The sequence below is a fragment of the Talpa europaea genome (genome assembly GCF_964194135.1).
Source record: "Talpa europaea genome assembly, chromosome: 9".
Taxonomy (NCBI): Eukaryota; Metazoa; Chordata; class Mammalia; order Eulipotyphla; family Talpidae; genus Talpa; species Talpa europaea.
The window spans coordinates 73,533,218-73,556,823 of record NC_140076.1 but is presented as its reverse complement, the minus strand read 5'-3'; the positions used below and the strand labels follow the sequence as shown (position 1 = coordinate 73,556,823).

Genomic DNA, 23,606 nt, shown 5'->3' with positions numbered 1-23,606 from the left:
CAAGAAAAATAAAAGCAAAAATAAACAAATGTGACTATATTAAACTAAAAAGCTTCTGAACAGTAAAAGGAACTATCATAGAAACAAAAAGATACCCTACTGAGTAGGAGAATATATGTACATTATATATCCAACTAGGTGCTAATATGCAAGATCTACAAAAGACTCATACTACTCAACAACAAGAAAATAACCCAATTGAAAAATTTGCAGAAGAGCTAAATCCACACTTCTACAAAGGAGACATACAGATGACCAGCACGAATATGAAAAAATTGTTCACTGCCATTTATTATCGGGGAAATACAAAACAAAATCACATTGAGATAAAATATCACTCCCATGAGAATGGACCATGTCAAAAAAGACCAGAATGAGTTGGAAAAGGTACAGAGAAAAGAGAACCCTTGTAAGCTGTTGACGGGAATGTAGACTGGTCCAGCCAGTGTGGAAAATAGTATGGAAGTTTCTCAAAATACTAAAAATAGCTCTATCTTATGACCCAGCAATTCCACTCCTAAGTATCTACCCTGAGGATGCAAGAAACATTAATTCAAAGGGATATGTGCACTCCTCTATTCATTGCAGCACTGTTTACAATAGCCAAGTTATGGAAACAACCTAAGTGCCCAATGATAGATGAATGGATTAGAAAAAATGTAGACACATATGATAAATACTATTTGACTCTCAAAGAAAGATGAAATCTTGTCATTTTGACAACATGGATGGATTATGCTAAGCGAATTATGTCAGAAAGAGAGACAAATACCAGTTAACTTCATTCATTGTCAGAAATGTAGAGAAATTAAACAAAGGAAGAAAAAAATCAAAACAAAAACAAACCCTAAATATCTGACTGTGGAATGGTAAGGGACCACAGTTGGGGTGATTTCCTATAGACTACAACATAATATTAGGTGTATTTTGGTGAGGGGTGTGGTAGTGTAATATATACCTAAGAGGCATGTTACTATGCCCTCAATTCTTACACAACGTTATAAGCCATTGTTACCCCGATAAATATTATACAATTAAAATAAACTACTTCTATCACTCTTCTATATCTCATCCCCTCAGGCATAAGTAATCACTAATATACTTTCCTTTACTACATATGTGTGTATTCTAAACATTTCATATAAATGGAGTCACATAATATGTGGCCTGTTGTGACTGACTTCTTTTATTTTATGTAATGTTTCAATGTTCATCCATTTATCATATGTATTAGTACCTAACTCCTTTTTGTAGCAGAATAATACTCTATTGTGTGATATACCACATTTTACTTATCCATTCATCATTTGATAGAAATTTAGATTGTTTTCACTTTTGTATTGTTCTGAATAATCCTGCTATGAATACAGTTTTCTGTACACATTTTGTGTAGACATGGATTATATGGTAACTGTTTAACTTTTTGAGGAACTGTCAGATATTTCTAAAGTGGCTGTACCATTTGATATTCTCACCAGTAGTATATTAGGATTCCAGTTTTTCCACTTCTTCATCAAAACTTGTTGTTTTCCTTGATTGATTATGGCCATCACCCTAGACCTGTAGTGATGTCTCATTGTGATTTTGATTTGTATTGCCTTGGTGATTAACGACATTTGAGCATCTTTGCATATTCTTATTGGCCACTTGCAAGTTCTTTGGTGAAGTGTCTGTTCAGATCTTTTACCCATGTTTAATTGGATTGTCTTTTTATTATTGAATTATAAGATTTCTTTATAGATTCTAGTACCTTCTGTGCATTTTCTTTTCACTCTCTTGACAGTGTCTTTAAATGAACAAGGTTTCTTAAATTTGATGAAGCCCAATGCATCTATGTGTTTCTTCTATTGCTTATGTTTTGGTGTCATACTTAAAAATCCATTGCCAAATCCAAGATCAAATATGTACTCCTATCTTATACTTTATTCTGAGAAAGTTTTATAGATTGGGCTCAAACCTTTAGATCTTGATACATCTTAATTTTTATGTTGCATGTACTACACTCTTTTGCATGTAGTTACCCAGTTATCTGAGCACCATTGTTGAGCTACTGCTATAGGGCCCTTTTTCTGACTGCTCATCTATATTCTTTATAATATTCTTTAACAAACTAATGAACATTAAGTGTTTCCTTGAGTTTTGTGAGGTGTTCTAGCAAATTAGTTGAACCTAGGGAGTGAGGCATGGGAACTTTCAATTTGTAGTCAAATCAGACAGATGATTTTTATAAACTAGGAAACTACTACTTACAAGTGGCATCTGAAATGGGGTGGGAGAAGACTTGTGGGTCTGTCAGATATACCTCTATCAGTAGTGTCATAATTTAGTTAATTATAGGACAACCAGCTGGCATCATGGAGAATGCTTGGTGTGAAGGAGGAGGATGATCCATGTTGTGACCGGAAGTGTAAGATGTGATATGTTTTATGCAAAAGTAAAGGAGAAATGCACCAAAGAGGAAGAACTGGATTTTTCCCTACTCAAGGGGAAAAGATTGTAGATTTTTCCTAATACACTTAATACTATTGTCTCCAACCTCAAAACATGAAATATCTTTCTATTTATATAAGTCTTCTTTAAAGGTAAAGCAATGTCTTGCAGTTTTTTCAGAGCCTATGTTTTTCACTTCTTTTGTTACATATATTCCTGTTTTTTTAGTTTTATACTATTATATGTGTAATCATTTCTAATTCTCATTTCCAGATAACTCATAGTCAGCATATAGAAGTATAGTCAATTTTTGTATATTTATCTTGTACTTTATAACCTTGTTGAACATGTTTATTAGTTCTAATTTTTTTTTCCAGTGGAGTCCTTGGGTTTTTCTGTATATAATACCAAGTCATCTGTGAATAGAGAAATTTTCCATCTGCCTCCCCAATCTGTATATCTTATATTTCATTTTACCTAATTTCCCTGGCTAGAATCTCAGGTACAATGCTACATAAAAGAGTCAAGAGCAGATATCTTTCTCTTGTTCCTAATGTTATGGGTAAATCAACCCATTTTTCACCATTAAAATTGATGTTACTTGTTGAATTTTTAAAATATCCTTTTTCAGTGTGTGAACGTTTTAACCTCTATTCGGAGTTGTTGAGTTGATGGTGATTTTGTTTGTTTGTTTGTTTGTTTGTTTGTTTGTTTGTTTTCATAAAAGGCTGCTAGACTTTGACAAATCTTTTTCTATAACAATTGAAATGGCATTATGGGTTTTGCTTTTTTTTTTAGTTTACTTCATTAATATTCACTAGTATTTTCAGATGTTAAACCAACCTTGCATTGTTAATAGAATGAATCCAATTTGGTCATAGTATATAGTTCTTTTATATGTTGATGGATATAGTATGTTAGTATTTAATTGAAGATTTTTGCATCTATACACATAGAAGATATTGGGGTCTAGTTTTATTTCCTTGTGATAATTTTTTCTGATTTTGGTTTCAAGATAATAATAGCTTCATAGCATGATCTGGGAAGTATGCCTTCCTCTTCTATATTTTAAAAGATTTTTATGAACAATTGGTAAATTCTTTAAACACTTAATTGAATTTAGTAGTAAAGCCATTTGGTCCTGGGCTTTTTCTTTTTGAGTAGATTTTGGATTGCTACTTCAATCTCTATACTTATTATAGGACTATTCAGATTATATATTTCTTCTTGAGTCAGTTTTTGTAGTTTGCCTCTTTCTAGGAATTTGTCCAATTCATCTCAGTTATCTAATTTAATGACCTATAATTGTTAATAAGATTCATAATCCTTTTTTTCTTATAACATCTCATCTTTTATTTCTGATCCTACTAATTTGTATTGCATCTCTTTTTCCCTTGATAATCTAGCTAAAGTTTTGTCAGTACTGGAAATATTTTTAAAAAGTCGATTTTTGTTTTTATTAATTTTCTCTATTGTTTTCCTAGTCTCAATTTCATTAATTTTCACCTGAATCATTATTATTTACTTTCATCTTTTTACTTAAGATGTGCTGTGTTCTTTTTCTAGTACTTAGGATGGAAAGCTAGGTTTTGACAGTATCATCATTCTAAAGCAGGGATTTAAGCTGCAAATTTCCCTCCAAGCATAATCTTAGCTGCATCCCAAGATTAATTTGTTATATCTTCACTTTCATTCATCTCAAAATATTCTCTAATTTTTCCTTGGAACCATTGGGTATTTAAATGTGTTGTTTCATTTCCATATGAAGGTGAGTTCCCCAATTTTCTTTCTGTTATTGATTTTTAATTTCATTCTATTATGGTCAAAAACATAATTTGTATTAATTCAATCCTTTTAAATTTATCAAGTTCTGTTTTATGGCATAGCATATGATCTCACCTGGAGAATCTTTTATCTGTACTTGAGGAGAATGTATGTTTCTACTGTAGTTGGGCGGAATAAATCTGTAGGTCCTATGTCTAGTTGTTTTACACTGTTGTTGAGGTGTTCTGTTTCCTTGTTGATCTTTTATTAGTTGTTCTATCTATTATTGAAAGCAGGGTACCAAAGCCTTCAACTTTGATAATAATCTCTTCCTTAATTTCCATCAGTTTTGCTTCATTTATTTTAATGCTCTGTTGCTAGGTGTATGTAAACATATAACATATAAATGTTGTATTGTCCTAGTTAGGACAAAAAGAATTGATGGCTTTATCACTATAAAATGTCCCTACTTATCTCTAACAATATTATGTATTTTAAAGTCTTTTGTCTGATATTGCCATAAACACTCTAGTTTTCTTATGTTGCTATTTGTGTGATAAATCTTTTATTAACCATTTGTTTTAGTCTACTGTATTTTAATTTAAATTGTGTCCCTCTAAGGCCTCCCTGGTGGTGCAGGCAGTTGAGCGCCACATTGTGAAGCTGTCCACAGCACTCTGCAGTGCGAGTTCTATCCCTGCCAGCCAGGGAGAATCCCACATGGCACAGCAGACCTCTCCTGTCTCACCCGCTGCTCCCCTCAGCAGTGTATTTCATCAGTGTGCCTGTTCTGTTCCCCACTCTGTCTCTGGTGAATCCTCTCACTCTCCCGCACATCTGGCCTGCACCCTGGTTCTTGTATAAATAAATAAATCTTTTAAAAAAATTTTTTTAAATAAAGTGCATCCCTATAGATAGCATATATTTCGATCTTGTTTTTATATGACCTGACAATATCTGCCTTTTAATTGGATTTTTTAATCCATTCATATTTAATATTATATTCACATTGTTGGATTATGTCACTGTCTTATTTTGTTTGAAATGTGCATACTTTTTGTCATTCTATTGCTCCTCTAATTTCTTTTTCTTTAAGTGAATATTTTCTTATGTGGCATTTTGATTTCTTTGATGATTTTCTGCACAATTTGTGTTAATTTCTCAGTGATTGTTCTTAGACTTACATATTCATCTTAATCAAAATCTATTCAGATATAACTTAATTCTAATAACAATGTAAAAATGTTTCAATTGTTATCATTATTACTTAATAAAATTTTATCTCTTTTTTAAGAAGCTGAGGAAAAAATCCACTATATAATTACAATTTCTGTCATATTAGCCTAGTTAGTTGCCATTTCCAGTTCTCTTCATTTCCTCCTGAGGTTTCAAGTTAGCATCTGGAAACATTTTCTTAGCTTAATACATGTTTGCTCCCATACTTCTCCTTTGTGCAATTTTTGCAAATATTTTACATTTCTATATGTTGCAGAAACAACACAATTATATACATATTATTTTATGCAAATAATTCTCAGATCTGTTAGCAGTAGAAAGGAAAATAAAGTGCATTTATATTGTCATTTATAATTACTTTTACCGGTGTCCTTTGTTTCTTTTTTTTTTTTTTTTTTAATAGAGGCATGTTTTATTTATTTATTTATGTGTTTGTTTTTTTGTTTATACAAGCACTGGGTACAGTCAGAAGTGCGGGAGGGTGAGCGAATTCACCAGAGCCAGAGCAGGGAGCAGAACAAGCAGAAGGACCGAAGTACACTGCTGAGGGGAGCAGCGGGCGGCAGGAGAGGTCTGCGCGCCATGCGGGACCCTCCTCCGGTGGCCGGGGAGCAGCCGGGGATCGAACCGGCGCCGCAGAGGCCGCGGGCAGCTTCGCAACCCAGCGCTCAACCGCTGCGCCACCGGGGAGGCCCGGTGTCCTTTGTTTCTTCATGTGGAATTGAATTATTATCTAGGATCATTCACCCCCAGCTTAAGGAACTACCTTCAGTATTTTGTGAAAGGCTGATTTTCTTGTAACAAGTTTCTCTGAGTTTTTATTTATCTGGATATGTTTTCATTATGTCTTCATTTTTAAAGGTAGCTTTGTTCTATGTAAGATTCTTGGTTGACAATTTTTTTTCTTTCAGCTCTTTGAATATGTAATCCAAATGCTTTCTGGCATCCACTGTTTCTGCTGAGAAATAATCTGTCAATCTTACTGGTGTTATCTTGTAAGTGTTTATCTCTTTTTCACTTGCTGCTACCTAAAGTAGCAGCTTTGGCTTTCAGCAATTTTGCTTTATGTCTGTTTATGGATCTTCTTGTGTTCATCCTACTTGAAGCTCATTAATCTTCTCAAATGTGTAAGCTATAGTTTTTCTTCAAATTTGGGAAATTTTCAGCTATTGTTTCTTCAAACATTTTTTTCTGTTTTCACCATCTCCTGTTCTTTTTGGCACTTTTACCTAATCATGTCCCACATTTCTATGAGACTGTGTTCATATATTTTTATTCTTTTTTCTCTTTGTTCGTCAATTATATAATCTCTGTAGATCACCAAATCCAATAATTATTTATTCTGCTAGTTCAGATCTACTGTTTTGCCTACTGTAGTGAATTTTTCATTTCAGTTATTATACTTCTCAGAATTTCCATTTGATTTGGTTTAATTGTTTTCCCCCTAACATAATCATTTCTACTTCTTACTGATATTCTCTATTTGATGATATATTGTCTTCAGACCTTCTTTACTTTAAGCATGGTTTCATTTAGTTCTTTGAGGATATTTATAGTAACTGTTTTGAAGTCTTTGTTAAATCAGACAACTGAACTTTCTCACAGGAAATTTCTGTTGCCTTTTTTTTCCCCTCCATGTATGTATCAGACTTTCCTGGGGTTTTTTCCATGTCTTACATTTTTGGGGGGAAAGTAGACATTTTAGGTGATATGTTGTAACAACATTGGGTACTTATCTCTACCCTCTCCCTCCCCAGAATTTGTTATTTGTTTAATGATTCGTTTGTTGTTGTTTTTTTAGTGATATAAATTTTTCCCCTGCAGTATAAAACCACCGCTATTTCTCCTTTGAGAGTGCGGCCTTGAGCATGCACACAGTTACTCTGAGAAGATGTGGTTTGGGTCTCTTTTACTGTATCTCTCCTTGCCCACATCCAGATGTGAAGCTTGACTAATTGCTAATTAATTACTCTATTTCTTTTAACAATGACCTGGAATACAAACTGCTACACAGACTGATGAGTTTAAATGTGGGTTCTTTTACAGGAATATATTTTGAAATCAAGGTTGAGATTTGTTCTGATCTCAATAGAGCTCATCTTCATTGTCTGTTTCCTGATTTTATCTGCTGAACTCTACACCTCATTATTTAACTTTTATCTCTAACAAATCTACCCATGTCCCCTTTTATTATTTTTAATCACAACCTCCACTGTTTTCGAGCATACCCTTAGGCTTGAGCATTCTTCTTTTCTATTGCAAATTAACTCAGTTTCTTTTGGAAGAGCTTCAAAGTACTCTGTTTTTTGTCTGTCTCCCTGTGGGCAAAATCTCCCCACCTTGGCTCAAGAGCTGGAATCAGGGATGTTGGCAAGCATCTCTCTGTGAAAAACACCTGTTCAAGGATCTGGACACTCCATAAGAGAGGAGGGAAGCTGCTGTATTTGATCTTCATGGCCTGCCTTTTCTGTCTGCCCTTGCTCCAGCTGGCCAAAAAAGCACGGTCAATCACTGAATTGAGATAACAGCAACTTAGGAAGCCAAAGCCACTGGAATTTGTGATGAAGGTTATAGGACAAGATTGAGTATATGCAGAAAAAAACACTCCAGATATCTGCAAGCGGGTCACCTAAAGTTTTTTGCTGAAAAATAAACTGCATTTACCTTTGTACAAGACAAAAGTCCAAGGGGTTAGGGAGACAGTTATAGGCTAAGGAATTCCCAGAACACACAGAAGCGTAGAAAGAACAATCCCAAATCAAAAAATAATTAATTTTCTTACTTATTGGACAACTGAAGTAAAAGAATAAAGCCTTATAGCCGGCTGCCATATCTCCACAAGAATGTCAGAAAGAAACAAGCTTGCTTATGAGAAATTTGCCTGCCAGAACAAAATTAGTTGTCTCTGAAGGAACATAACAAACCCGGACACATCTTTAAAAGATAAATGTCTGCTTAGACAAAAGTAATAACAATGTATTGTGGGGTTGTCATGTGTACAGGTAAAATGAATGACAAAAATACCATTAAAAACAGACTGGGAAGTGGAGATAAACTATTTTAAGTTAAATTTTTATTACACATAAAGTAGTATATTCTCATTTGAAGGTACAGTTTCATGAGTTAAAGATGTATAGCATATATCCTAAAGTCAGAAATCAAAGAGATATAGTTAATCAGCCAACAAAGGAGATAAAATGAAGCCACTTTTTAAATTAAAAAAAATAATAACAGAAAAAGAGGGAGAAGGAAATAAAGAACAGATAAACGGAATGAATAGGAAAAATTAGCAAGATGACAATTTTTTTTTTAAAGACTTATTTATTTATTTATACAAGCACTAGGTACAGGCAGAAGGATCAAAGTACACTGCTGAGGGGAGCAGCGGGCGGCAGGAGAGGTCTGCGCGCCATGTGGGACCCTCCCCGGTTGTGGGGGATCAAACCGGCGCTGCAGAGGCTGCCGGCAGCTTCGCAACCCAGCGCTCAACCGCTGCACCACCGGGGAGGCCCAAGATGACAAATTTAAATCTAACCATTTTGAATGTCAAAAGGCAGAAAATCATAGGTAAAAATTGCCTTTAAGCAACCTATAAAAAATACACTGAAGTATAAAAATAAAAGTTAAAAGTAAAAGGTTGTAAAAAAAAAAAGATAAACATCTTAATACTAAACAAAAGTTGAAATAGCAATATTAATATCAAAGTACATTCTGTAACACAAATTTCATAAATTGTTTTTCATCATAACTTAAACTTGCTGTTCAAATACCTTAAGAGAACAAAAACAACATTCACAGCCTGGAAGAAAATAATTACAAATCGTATTTCTCTTTTTTTTTCTTTATTGAAATAATATTGTTTTACAACACTGTATATGATTTAGGGGAATAAGTTCACACCTCCTCAAATGTATGTTACCATAAAAATCATATTTCTGATCATAAAGGACTTGCTTCTAGAATATATAAGTAATTCTAAAAACTCAATAATAAGGAAACAAAATGCCTTATTTTATAATCAATTGCATTTTATACAAAAAAGAAATTAGAAGAAAATGAAGTATCAACATATCATCTTTACAAGAGCATAAGAATACTAAATATCAATAATAGATCTAACAAGAAATGTTCAAGAACTCTACACAGAAAACAATAAAACATTATAGATAGAAATTAAAGAATACCCAAAAATGGAGGGACATAACATATTTATGAATTGAAAGGTCAGTTTTCCTCAAATGGTTATATATTGAATGTAACCCCAATTAAAAGCTTACCATATCACATGTGTGTAGAAACTCACATGTCTAAAAAACTAAAGGAAATGGAAATTATGAAGAATTGCAAAGCCATTTTTGAAGAATAAATTAGAAGGACTTATATTTTCATATATGAAAATTTTTATAATGCTAGGGCAAGTAAGACATGATGATAATAGTACAAAAATAGACAAGTAGACCCATGGACAACTGGACAAAGACCAGAAAATAACCCATGCGATGTCAGTTTATTACTGTAACTTATCACCCAGATGGAATTAGAGAATAAATTAGAAAGAATGTTTTATCATAAAGTTACAGGACAATCAGATGACCTTAAAGGGGAAAAGAAGAAACCTGACTCCACACTACGCAGAAAGCAATTACAGGTGCCTGAGAACTAGATGTGAAAAACAAAACAATAAAATTTGTATATGATAAAGATTAGTAATTATTTTCATGTCGTAAAGATACAGGAAAATTTTTTTTTTAAACTAGTCCCAAGACTAGTTTATTTATTTATTTATTTATTTATTTATTTTTATACAAGCACTGGGTACAGTCAGAAGCGCAGGAGGGTGAGAGAATTCACCAGAGCCAGTGCGGGGAACAGAACAGCAGACTGATGATATACTGCTGAGGGGAGCAGCGGGTGAGACAGGAGAGGTCTGCGCGCCATGTGGGACCCTCACCTGTGGCTGGGGATCAAACCAGCGCTGCAGAGGCTGCAGGCAGCTTCCGCAACCCAGCGCTCAACCCCTGCGCCACCGGTGAGGCCCCCAGAAAGATTTCTTTTAAAAAAGGCAAAGATAAACAGCTGGGACTACATCAAATTAAAGAGCTTCTGCACAGCAAAAGAGACAATAACAAAAACAAAGAGAAACCCCACCAACTGGGAGAACATTTTTGCACACAACACTAATGATAAAGGACTGATCACAAAAATCTGCAAAGAGCTGATGAGACTCAACAACAACAAAGAAAATAATCCAGTCAAAAAATGGGCAGAAGAACTAAAAAGAAACTTCTCTGAAGAAGAAATGCAAATGGCCAACAGGCATATGAAAAAATGTTCAACATCACTTGTCATCAGGGAAATGCAAATCAAAACTACCATGAGATACCATCTTATACCAGTGAGAATGGCACATATTAAAAAAACTAGCAACAACAAATGTTGGCGAGGGTGTGGAGAAAAAGGAACTCTTCTGCACTGTTGGTGGGAGTGCAAACTGGTCCAACCACTATGGAGAACTGTGTGGAGATTTCTGGACCTACTAAACATAGAGCTTCCATATGATCCAGCAATTCCACTCCTAGGTATTTACCCAAAGGACACAGAAACATCAATTCCAAAGAACACCTGCACCCCTATGTTTATAGCAGCACTATTTACAATAGCTAAGCTTTGGAATCAACCCAAATGCCCAAAAATAGATGACTGGATCAAGAAGATGTGGTACATATATACCATGGAATATTACTCAGCATTCAAAAAAGATAAACACATGCAATTTGCAGCAACATGGATGGCGCTGGAAGGGATCATGCTCAGCAAAATAAGCCAGAAAGAAAAAGAAAAATACCGGATGGTCTCACTCATAGCAGGAATCTAGAAAACTTAAATAAGGGACCAGGAAAATGAATAACTATAAGAAAGTGAAAATCAAAATCAACAAAAAACTATGAACCAGAGACACTTTTTGGGGTGTGGGGGGCGGGAGGGAAGGGATTGGGGTCAGAATGGGAGGGTTGCAATTGTATGGAGAATATAAAAATAAAATTTATTATAAAATAAATAAATAAATAAATAAATAAATTAGCAGTATCAAAAAAAAAATAAATAAAGGATACAAATAACACCAACCTTAAAGAAAACAATTCCTAAGGGTTCTGCATTAAAATTAAGATAGTCTGACCCCATCAAGAAAAAAATGTCATTAAGAGAGTGAAAAGTGAGATACTAAATGGAAAGGATGATTGTAGCATGTTATGACCAAATGTATTTTCCAAGCATGGTCTCAACAATATCTCCCATCACAATACTCTTCCGCACTGTGACTTTACCTCCTCTATACAAAAGCTGGTGAGCGCGACCCCTGGGCAGGTTGATTCTTTGAGACCATACATACAGCTTCCATCTGGTTCTCTTGGGTTGCTTGTTCTGGGAAAGCCAGCTGCTGTACGAGGATTTCAACTACCCTGAGATTGCCATCCTGGAAAGACCATGACTGGGTACGATGGCTAATAGTTGACAACTCAACACCATCCACCCAACCCAGTCAAGCCTTCAGATAGCCAGCAGCATCTAAGTGAGAGATCCCAAGCAAGAACTACCCAGCTAAGACCTTCTCAAATTCCTGTCTTGCAAAAGCATAAGCAAAATAAAATGTTGGTTGTCTTACAGCACTATGTTTTGGAGTATTTGTTACACACAGAAATAATAAGCCAGAACCAGCAAAGGACTGATATCCAGAATACATAAAGAATTTGTACAAATCAGACAGACAATGGGTGGTAAATTCAAAAAGATTTTAATTCTAAATCATCGAATATAAAAATATGCTCAACCTCAATAGCAATTAGGGAGATTTTAATGAAAATCATATAAGATACCACCACAGACTAACAAGAATAGCTAAATGTAAAAAGTCAAAACTGACAGCACTTTGACAGTGTAGATGTGGAGCGCCAGGAACTAGTTATATGAAATGCAGAACTCTTCAGTAATGAGAAAACAATTGGCACTGTCTACCAAAATTGAAGATACACTTACTATGACTTAGCAATGTCACTCTTAGACACATATCCTAAAGAAAAGAGCCCATATACACCAAGAAACAAAGCAAAAGAGTTCATAGCAGCAAGTGTTGGAAAGTGGTAGCAACTCAAACCTCCATCAACAGTAGATGGACAAAAAAAATGTGGTGTATCACACAGTGGGAGACTATGCAGTAATGAAGAGCAAAGCACAGGTTATCATTATGGTGGCAGTACAGAGAATCTCACAAAAGATGCTTAAATATATATTTTATGAATTCATTGAAATAGGTCTTTAAAAATAAGCAACCCAGGGCCTCCCTGGTGACGCAAAGGTTGAGCGCTGGGTTGCGAAACTGCCCGCAGCCTCTGCAGCGCTGGTTTGATCCCCGGCTGCTCCCCGCTCTGGCTCTGGTGAATTCTCTCACCCTCCCACACTTCTGACTGCACCCAGTGCTTGTATAAATATATAAAAATAAATCTTAAAAAAAATTAAATATATAATAAAAATAAAATAAAAATAAGCAAAACATATGAGGTATATTAGTGACATTCGGTACCCCTTGATTTTGGGGTGGAAACATAGGTTTAAAATTTGCATTTAGCAAATGGCCAACAGGCATATGAAAAAATGTTCAACATCACTTGTCATCAGGGAAATGCAAATCAAAACTACCATGAGATACCATCTTACACCAGTGAGAATGGCACATATTAAAAAAACTAGCAACAACAAATGTTGGCGAGGGTGTGGAGAAAAAGGAACTCTCCTGCACTGTTGGTGGGAATGCAAACTGGTCCAACCACTATGGAGAGCTGTGTGGAGATTTCTGGACCTACTAATCATAGAGCTTCCATATGATCCAGCAATTCCACTCCTAGGTATTTACCCAAAGGACACAGAAACATCAATTCCAAAGAACACCTGCACCCCTATGTTTATAGCAGCACTATTTACAATAGCTAAGCTTTGGAATCAACCCAAATGCCAAAAAATAGATGACTGGATCAAGAAGATGTGGTACATATATACCATGGAATATTACTCAGCATTCAAAAAAGATAAACACATGCAATTTGCAGCAACATGGATGGTGCTGGAAGGGATCATGCTCAGCGAAATAAGCCAAAAAGAAAAAGAAAAATACCGGATGGTCTCACTCATAGCAGGAATCTAGAAAACTTAAATAAGGGATCAGGAAAAAGAATAACTATAAGAAAGTGAAAATCAAAATCAACAAAAAACTATGAACCAGAGACACTTTTTGGGGGGTGGGGGCCGGGAGGGGAGGGATTGGGGTCAGAATGGGGCATGTGCAGTTGTATGGGGGAATATAAAAATAAAATTTATTATTTAATAAAAAAAAGAAGTACGGAGGAACTTGCTCACAATTTGTATTAAAATAAGCAGAAATGTAGATCAAGAAGAAGTAAAAACGTATGAAACTTAAAAAAAATAAAATTTGCATTTATAATATGTTGGTATATAATTTCCATGTGTGTGTTACTAATAACAAAAAAGTTAATTTTTAAAAGTAAAATTATATTGGAAGAAAATATTTAGTTGAGAAAAAAAATCTGGCTTCATTTATTTGGTTACCTACTTCCCCAATATTGCTCATTAAATCATCTAGACTATTCCCACTGATTTGTGAATCCACCTTAACAATGTATTCAGTTCGCATTGCACTTGAGTTGGTAACGGTTGTATCAACAGTGGCTTTGGCAGCGTGAACAGAACGTGGAAGGGCAGGATGGGGGGAGTGCGCCTGCAGAGGAGGGTGGCTGCGATAGTCATCCATGGGATTTATTTTTAAATAGGAAAATTCTAGAGACAGAACTGAAAAGAGAGAGGAAGTCTGTGGAAGGGTTGCCAAGTCAGCGAGTAAAGTGTCACCTGATAAAAGGACTTATAAATGAGCTCAGAGCAAAAATATTTGGGGGAGATCTAAGGAGGAGGTCGTGCCTGATGGGTGGAGGCTGGTTTTACTGGGTGCCTGGCCCAAGGGTACAGCCTCCATGAGCACCACGTAAGTGGTAAGATAAAGTTTGCTGGGTGTTTTCAAAGACTGAACACACTGCTTGATTGTATTTGCTTTTTTTTTTTTTAAGTTTAAACATAACATTCATTGTTTGAAGGAAATGACAGAAAAACGCTCACTGCCACATTTTGCCCAGCCCTGACTGCTGGACGCCGGTCCCGCTTGAGTTCACAACGAAGGACGCCGGCGCTACGCCCTTCTGCGCGCCCGGGCAGCCCGGGGCGCTTCGCTCGCCAGGACCCGCACTCGCGGCCGCGGGGCTGCGCGTCCCCCGCACCCTCTTCCCCGGACTGGCTGCTCCCGGCTGGGGGAGGGGCCGAGCGGTGGGGGGCGGTCCGAAGAGCCTCGCCCCGCCCCGGGAGCCCCGACCCCGGCCCCGCCTGAGCCCGCGCCGCGCGCCCACATTCCGAGCGGGGAGCCGCGGCGCGTGGGTCTGCCCCGCGCGCTGGCCGGAGATGCAGCCGGGCGCCGCGCCCTGCCTGCGCCTGTGGCTCTGCCTCGGACTCCTGCACGGTGAGCGTGTGAGCCCCGGGCCGGCGGCGAGGGGACGCGCGCTCGGGGCGAGGGGTGGGAGCGCACCTGGGCGAACGGGCAGGGAACTTGGCCGCCGAGTCTGGGGTACCAGGGCAGTCGGGGCCGGGGCCGGAGGGCACGGGCTCCGCCGGGAGCGCCGGGCGTCGGGCTCGCCCCCGCCGGGGGAGGACGGAGCGGGCGGGGATGCGGCCGGGTCAGGGACTCGGCGCCGGGGCTGCGCCGGAGCTCCGGGATCACGCTCTGGGCTCCCGACCTTGCTTGCCCGTCTGCGGCTCGGCGCCGAAGGAGCTGTATCCTCAGCCTGGACCCCTCGTCCGTTCCCCGCTTCCCGGCGGAGTCCTGGAGCCTCAGTGCCGGCCCTTTGGACCCGCGCCGGGGGTCGTGCCCCGCGTGCAGGCGGCCGTCCCGACGCCACCCAGCGCCCTCCAGGCCGGCCCCAGAGGGCGCTCCCGGCGGGCGTCCGCCTTCCGCGGGCCGGGTCTGCACGGGCAGGGCCCGACCCTCGGAGCCTGGCGCCCTGGGCGGCTTGGGCGCAGGTGCGTGATGGAATTTGAGGCGAAAGAATCTGAAGTGGGCAACTCGTGAATGAGCGGGGCGAAGGGGCAGAAGGCCGGGCTGCCAGCGTTTGAAGGGCGGGAGCCCCGAGGACAGATGTAAGGAGCCCGATCATAAGGCTGACTCTGCCCGTCGTGCCGGGAACATGAAGGCCTCCCTGCAGGTCCGCGATGGGACTAGGGGGGCAGATAGAGTGTGGGATGAAAGAGGAGTCATGGAAGACTGTTTGCATGGAGATGGCAGGGATAAGCATCAGAGGTGGAGGAGAGAGGAGCTGGGGGTTCATACAAGATCTGGCCACCCTGAATCAGAGGGTGGAGGGAGACTCGTGGGCGCCCTGTAGCTGGGGAAGGAGAGCTGGGAGATGTGAAAGGAGAGAGGGAGACCTCTCTGTTCTTGTCACACTGCGGGCGTTGGATACTGACTTCACATGTTTCATCTTTTAATTCCCACCAGAGACCCATTTTACAGATCAGGACGTTTACGTCAAGGACACATAAAACTTCCCCCAGAGACTCCAGGAGGCCAGTAGTAAGGGAAACAGTCAATCCAGGTCTTTGGGATAATAGAGCCCTGTTCTCTGTGCCTTTTGGGCTGAGGGACTGGCACAGGGGAGGTGTGGGTGAGAGGAGAGGCAGGAGGAGAGAGGAGAGCATCTTCTGTCTGGGCCTCCAAGTTGGGGCAGGTCTGGGCAGGGGGCTTCGACTAGGCCATTTCTCCTTCCCCTTCACCCAGGCCAGAGTCAGGCTCTCACAGGAGCTCAGTGTGTGTTTGTTGAGTGACTGAATGAATGGAGGAGAAGTGAATGGGTCCAGGTTGAACTGCAAGGCTGATAGACTTGCCTGCCTTGAGGAGATATCTGGTAGGCAGCTGGGTGTCGTTTCTGAGGCTCAGGAGAGAGGTGGACTGGGGAGCTGGACAGGGAGCAAACCAAACAAGCCAGTAAGGGATCCCCATGTGCACACTGGGAGGAAGCCAGAGAGGGAGAGGCTTCTAGGGAGACAGAGAACATTCCTCAGGGTTAAGGAAACCAGGAAAGGCTGTTATCCTGGTGCTTCCTGGAGCCAAGTGGGAGATAGAGGTGGGAGGAGTGTGAGTGCAGGTGATTCTTACAACGTCTGGTTGCAGAGAAAGGAAGCACGATGTCAACCGCAGGGGCCCTTGGAGAAGGGTGACCCAGGCAGGATCAGGGGATGACTGGTCGGGAGAAGCCAGTGGGGTGAAAACCATCACTACCCTCCCTGAGCCCTACATTTCCCTCCTCCCCACTGCTGGGTGGAGGAGGACCCAGGAGCTCATGGCCTGAAGGGGGGTACTGGAAACGAAGCATAAACACTTCCATGCAGAGTATGAGGCCAGGTGCTGGCAGGTGAGAAGCCTGGGGACCTGAAGTTGAGTGCTCAAAGGTGTGCTGTTGTTCCTATTGATAGAATCAGACTCTTGCCCAACCTCTGCCCCTAAATTCCTGCCTGAACCCCTTTATTCCTCTCCCACACCTGTTTCCCCATGTGTAGCAGTGCAGCAGGGTGGTGAGCACAGAGAGACAGTGCTTGGACTCGATTTCATGACACGATGTCCTGGTCTAGTTCCAAAAAGGCTTGCCCTGGAAGTGTCCTTACAGAGAGGTCAGTGGCAGAGGTCAGCCTCAAGAGGTTGGTCTAGAGGGGAGAGGCTGTGCCTCTGGACAGTGGGTAGTCAGCTCAGGATCACGCAGGGGAAGCAGGTGACTGCAGGCAGCTGGGCTGGCCTGGCTTGAGGATGATGGCTCCTTCTGTGCACTGGCTCACTTACGGCCGTCCAGCTTTCCACCGTCCCTTCTCCTCAGCCCTGAGTCAAACCCAAGTGTAGACAGAGACCTGGGATGGGGGTGGGGAGATGCTGTAAGTCAGTGCAAGCAGCATATGGGAGCAGGAGCCAGACCCATCTGATTTGGCCCCCAGCTCAGCACTCTGAGGTCTCAGGTGCAGATGAGGCTCATGTGCCCACCGTGCTGGAGGCAGGGGGTCAGCACTGCTGCAGAACTCTGCTGCCTGCTCTGAGCAGTGCCTACAGGGCTAGGTGGGAGCAGGTGTGGCAGTCTGTCAAACTCCTCAGTCTGCCATCCTCACCCTGCCCCCAGGAAGTGACACCCTGACCCAGGAAAGGGAACTGTGGTTCTGTGCAAGTCCAAAGTGTGCTGCTCCCAGAGGCTGGGAGGATTTGGACCCAGTCTGCCCGCAGGGGTCTCCTGAGTGCTCCCCGGGCAGGGACACTGACGTGCCATAAGACATCTGTAGCCCAGGGACGGATGTGCTCAGTGACTCTGTGACTGCGGTGTTTTCCTCCCCATGGCAGATTTTTCTCCACCAGGGCCTGGCCTGTGCCTCCCAGTCCTCTGAGATGCCCCAAGGAAAGAGGAGGGAGTTGGTCAGCAGAGGGGTCAAGAGAGCCTCTCACACTCCCTGCATCAACCTCTGAGTGAGACGCAGCTGACATGGCCAGCTGGAGCCAGGGATTCCTGAGTTTCAATCCTTTTCAGACACTGGCTTCCTCTGGGATCTTGGTTTTCCGGAGAAGTCTGGGAGGAGGAAGGTGCGGGCATTCATTGCTGGCAGAGGCTGAGGCTGGGTGGGGCGGACATCAGGCACGCCTCAGCCTGGCTCCCGCGCCCCGGGCCACCCCCACCCCTGAGACCAAACCAGGGTGTGGGTGGCCTGTGAGCAGGGCCAGGTCAGGGTGACGAGTGGGGGAGCCCCGCCACGTGGCCAGCGAGGTCAGCAGGGGTTCATGGGAAAGGACTTGTCGGCCACAGGAGAGGACATCCTGCCTGCATTTCCCTCTTCCTGCAGCAGGAGCCCATGGCCCCGATTTAGCAGCTCTGGGGGGCCACCTCTGAGCCAGCTGGACTGTCTGATAACACCACCCGTCCTGCCACTACAGAGCAGTGATGACCCCAGGCGGGCCAGGACGACCCCCTGGCACAGCTGGCTGTGGCATAGCTGCACCGTGAGCTCAGCATCTGCCAGGGTGCCCCTCTTCCCCATCTCACCTCTAGAGGGTGCTCGGGCAGCCCATGCTCCCACACTCCCTCTCAGCCTCACCATCGCTCCCTGCTTCCCCAAATTTGCCTCAACTCCCCACAGGGACTTCAAAACACTTATCCGAGCCCTCAGTGCTCCCTCAATAACCAATATCTGCTTCCTGGGCATAGGGCAGGAACCCTTCCTGCTGAGGCCAAAGGCATATCTAACTGTATGTCCACCCAGCCCCAGTGCGGGCCCTTCCTCCTGCTCCAGCTAAAGCACTGCCCATCTCCCTGCAGAGGATGGTGCTGTCCAAATAGGCAGGGTCTACTAGGGCTGGAGGAGCCGAGCACCATGGGAGCTGGGCTTTCAGGTGAGCTCAGGGGAAGCTTTTTTCCTCACCCAACCTAGAGCACCATCCTCAAAGTTACCTTGATTCTAACAAATGGCATTTATACTGAGCAGCAGGCATGCACACACACACCCACAGGCACACTTGGTGTGTCGGAGGGAGCCTCACCTTGGTCCAAAATGGTCAGTCAAATTGCTTCACACTCAGGTGTATGGAATACAAGCCTTTTTGGTGCACAGCAGTGCACCGGTCCCAGATGGCATGGATGCCACGAGGGGAGGAAGGGCATGTGGCTGTCCACATTCTCCAGGAAAAGCTCTGCAGAAGTGGATATGTGGCTCCTAGATGTATGGCCATTTTTATCTGTTGCCCCAGAGCCTTTAAAAGCAGGATGCCCCACAGAAAACCCCCTTCCCCGAGTCTACCTCTGCCAGGCTTGGTGCAGGACTCCTCTCTCTCTCACTTCCACACCTGCCCACATGCTGTGCGCCGTCCCTTTGCTCTCTGCATCCTTACAGCCAGTCAAGGGCAGTCAGGAGCCAAGCCCCATGCTGGTGAAGCGCCATGGAAAAACGAGTGCCAGCCCTCATCCTTGCATTAAGGATGCACAAAAATGCACAGAGGGACACTGGAAAGGGGAACTGAAGCCAGTATAGACAGGTGGCAAGGATCTCAGATTCCACCCCCAAGCAGCAGAGAGGCAGGGAGTGGTTTTAGGCAAAGGAGAAACTTGTGTCCTGGAAAGCTCACGTGGCCACTGAGTAAGAGCTAGGCCAGTGAGAGACACCGGGGGACAAGGAGAGGGATATTGTGGCAGAGAGACGGGAGAGGGACATCCCCGAGATGTGGGTGGGTGGTTGTCTGGCTAGAAGGCATCACTGCCAGGCGTCTGTACACCGTGAGTGGCAGGCACTCTGCTGGGGTAGCAGGGAGAGGAAGGCCGCTCCCCATCGGTGCTGGCTCTGAGAATAAATGCAGCTTTGATGACCAGTTGGCTGTGGGCAGTGTGTGGCGTCAGGAATGGCTGGCAGGTGAGTGCCACTGAGAGGGCAGCTCTATCTATCAGAAGAGAGCAGTGTTTCCAGGACTGATGGGAAAAGTGTGATCCCATCAGCTGAAGGCCTTTACATTCCGTATACTGAGACACGCACATAATTCTGGCCCTACTGAAATAGCATTATCTATAATCCTGTCCCCCAAAGACAACCTCTGACGAGCAGGCTAGCCTCTATGAGCCTTAGAATTCTCATCTGCAAATTGCAGAATATATTGCCTTGGGGGCACTGGCAGAGTGTGAGATGCGCAGGCGAAGCTGTGTGGGCACACAGAAGGTGCTAAATACACGTTCACTGTTATAGCAACGGGCTGTATCGGGCAAAGTCAGAATATATGAGCTTTCATTTGTCACTCTCTTGCTTTTGCCCACATCTTTGCTAACATTGGGAATTCTCCATCTTTTCCAGCTTGCACATCTAGGGGATGAATGATTGTGTGTCCATGATTTAAGATCTCCTCAGGGGTGGGCAAGGTCTGGGTCAAGGGGGTAGGACACCCACAGGAGACATCTGAGAAACAGAGCATGGCAGGGCACTGCAGGGCTGGACTCAGAAAAGCTGTCAGGGATGGTAGGAAAGTCCAGAGTGGACTTAAGTCCCAGGGGGCCCCACCCCCAAGAAAATAGAGTGCGCTGGTGAGCAGGACAGACCCTGCCACACTAGGCCAGGAGCCTGAGGCTGGCTCTGTGACCCAGGGCCCTTTTCTGTGGCCTCCCCATACCACCTACCTGACAACCCAAGGTCTTTCATACCTGACTTTGCACACGTGTCTCTGCCCTGTGTGCCCTCTGCCACCTGCCTGGGGCCAGCAAGCTCCTATTCAGTCTGCATACCTATTTCAGTTAATATGGATACCCCTCCTGCCAGCCAGGCTTTCTCTGAACCCCTGTACCTCCATAGACACAGGCCACAGTGAAATGCAGCCAGCATGACACACAGAGCACCCTGCAGCAGGTGACAACCAGGGCCCAGCATGCAGGAGCCTGTGACGGTCCATTCTTACAGTAATTCTCAGTGTGGCATTACTAGTTGTGCTCTGTGGTGCCCTGTCATCCTGGGGAGCATTCTCATCTCACAAGTGGAAAAACTGAGGCTTGGAGGGAAGAAGGTCAAGGAGCTTAGAGTGGCCTTGTGGGGTGTGTGGCTGGTCTCAGGGGACCCAAGCACACTCAACGTAGCCTCTTCTACCCCAGGCACTTCAGTCCTGCACATTGGGGACTAAGGGTACTGATGGCCTCTTGACTCTCACCTTCACCTTTGGAGGCTCAGAGGCTGCCAGTAAGGTATTAGGGACTCCTGGAAACAGCCCCCCGTGCCTCCTCTCAAAGTCCATACTCAGGCTTGGCCCAAAGAGTGGAGGGAGAGCCCTGGAGCCTCCCCTCTGTCTGACCCTGGCACCAATGCACAGAGGAGCAAGTCCAGGTTCACCTGCCCAGCTATCTCGCACACTTCCCCTTCGGCCTGTCTCCAGTCTGCAGCCTCTGTCCTCCTGGGCACACTGCCAAGGAGAGTGAGGATGAGACTGGAGGGACTATTACACAGCCTCCATCATGCCCAGGGGCAGTAAGGAATGGTCCATCGTAATAGCCTCCGCCGCTCCACTCTGCCAGCTGGTGGAGGGGCTTGCAGACCATCCTAATGTCATCCCCGGGTCAGCTGTGCTGGACCTGGATTCAGAGCTGTGGACCCATGAGATCCTAGCCCTAGGAGCTGCCTGATGACGCAGACCCTGCCCTTGTGGGGGGCCATGGATGGGGAGAACCATGCTGTCAGCCGCAGGTCCTAGGCAGGCTGCATGGGCCTTGGAGCAGGGAAGGACAGAGGACACAACCTGAGTCTGGACTGTGAGGTGGGCAAGGGCCTGGTGTGCTCAGCAGGGGCACTGTGACTCTGAAGGTGGCAGGAGATGAAGCCAGCAAGGCCCACAGACACAGGCATCATTCTGGAGGCCAGGCCAAGGGTGTGCACAGCTCCAGAGGACCATGAGGACCTACTGAAGGTATCCTTAAGCCACATCACCTCTCTGGGCTGAAGAACATATCAGAAGCTGGGAAGGAGGCTGCTGGGGAGCAGGAAGGCATGGAGACCCCATGCCTCAAGGCGGTGGTGGGAGAGAAGGGAACAGGTGGGGATGGACCTGGACTCCATGGGCCTAGGCTACTGCACAGCGGCCGAGCCAGCACTGCGAAGGAGCCTGAGCCTCAGTTTCCTCATTTTTTGACTGGATTCGCAACCCCTCCTTTCTTCCCTCCCAGTCTGTTGTGAGGGTTTTGGGCAGTGGCCGCCAGGCGTGGTCAGTGCCTAACCCACCGGACTTCCTGCCATCTTACCGCCCCTCACCCAGGATCCCCATGTGCTGCTCCCACAGTCAGCTGCCTGCGGCTGACGCCAGGATCCCTGCTGCCCAAGGCTGCTGACAACACAGAGAAGAGGAGGTGTGCACCCTGGCCTCCCTGACCTCGGCCCGGCGCCTGCCCTGCCTGCTTAGCCACAGGCTGGGGGGCCAGGGCCACTGGCCAGGGGAAGGAAGAAGCCAGTTCCTGGGCCAGGAACAGGAAGGCAGGGGGAGTGCAGCAGAGGCCAGGATGACAGTGCTTCCTGCTGCGGGAAGGGAAGGACAGCAGGGACAGACAACAGCCGGGCAGGAAGGATGCACCCTCTTCGGGGCCGCAGGTGGGGGCTGGGCAGCATGGACTCTCTGGGCATGGCTGCCCCGGGCCCGAATCTGCCCCAGCATCTGAGTAGCTTGGGGCACATGTGGCCATCAGGACTATCCTTTAAAAACTTATTTTCCAAAGTAAGACCCCAATTTTGTCTAGCCAGCTGCTCAGCCACCTGCCCACCCTGCCTTCCACCCATCCATCTACCCGTCCACCCGCTTTGCCTGCCTGCCTGCCTGCTTCCTTCCGCCCATCCATCCTTCCATCTATCCACGCATCCTCTGTCCATCTATCTTACGATCCTTCCTTCCATCTTTCCATTCACCCATCTTGTCTGTCCCTTGCCCACCCTCCATCTACCAAGCCACATATCTACACACACACACACACACACACACACGCACGCACACACGCACGAGCGCGTGCATGCGCCTGTGTCTTTGTGTCATCTGTCCGTGTTTCTACTACCTATCCTTCTGTCCCTCTTTGCTTCCATCCATCTATCCTTCTATCCATTTGTCCTACTTTCATCTAGCCACCCATCTATCCGTCCATCCATTTACTCATTCAACAAGTAGTTACTGAACCTTGAGACTGTTGGGTGCTGGACTAGGCATGGGGTGGTGAAGAAAAAAAGACTTGGCTTGGTCCTTACCCCCATTAAAACTTGATGCCTAGTGGGGAAAATGGAAAGGAAATTACAAATTATGACAAGGATAAAGCAAACAACTAGGAAGCTAGGCTGGAACTTCAGGGGTGATTTAGGTTCTAGGGGAGTGAGGAGGTCATGTCTAAGCTGAGAAGCAACTGACTGCAGGACATGTGAGGAGATGAATCAGGAAAAGAGAGCATGCAAAGGCCCCAGGGTAGGAATGCACACACATGGACGGGCGGCCCGGAGGCCACGGGGGCTGAAAGACCATCATGAACAGGAACATGAAGCAGAAGTGAGAGAGA

General features: G+C 44.2%; 1 protein-coding gene across 1 annotated transcript in view; it reads left to right on the top strand.

Moving 5' to 3' along the window:
* Positions 1 to 14,946: 14,946 nt before the first annotated feature.
* Positions 14,947 to 23,606, top strand: part of FLT4 (fms related receptor tyrosine kinase 4) — a gene marked incomplete at its 5' end in the record, with an annotated part of 32,237 nt that continues 23,577 nt past the window's right edge. The window contains one exon of the mRNA XM_084242804.1: positions 14,947 to 15,004. Within this exon, the coding sequence (XP_084098930.1) occupies positions 14,947 to 15,004 (58 nt within the window). The remainder of the gene's footprint in view (positions 15,005 to 23,606) is intronic.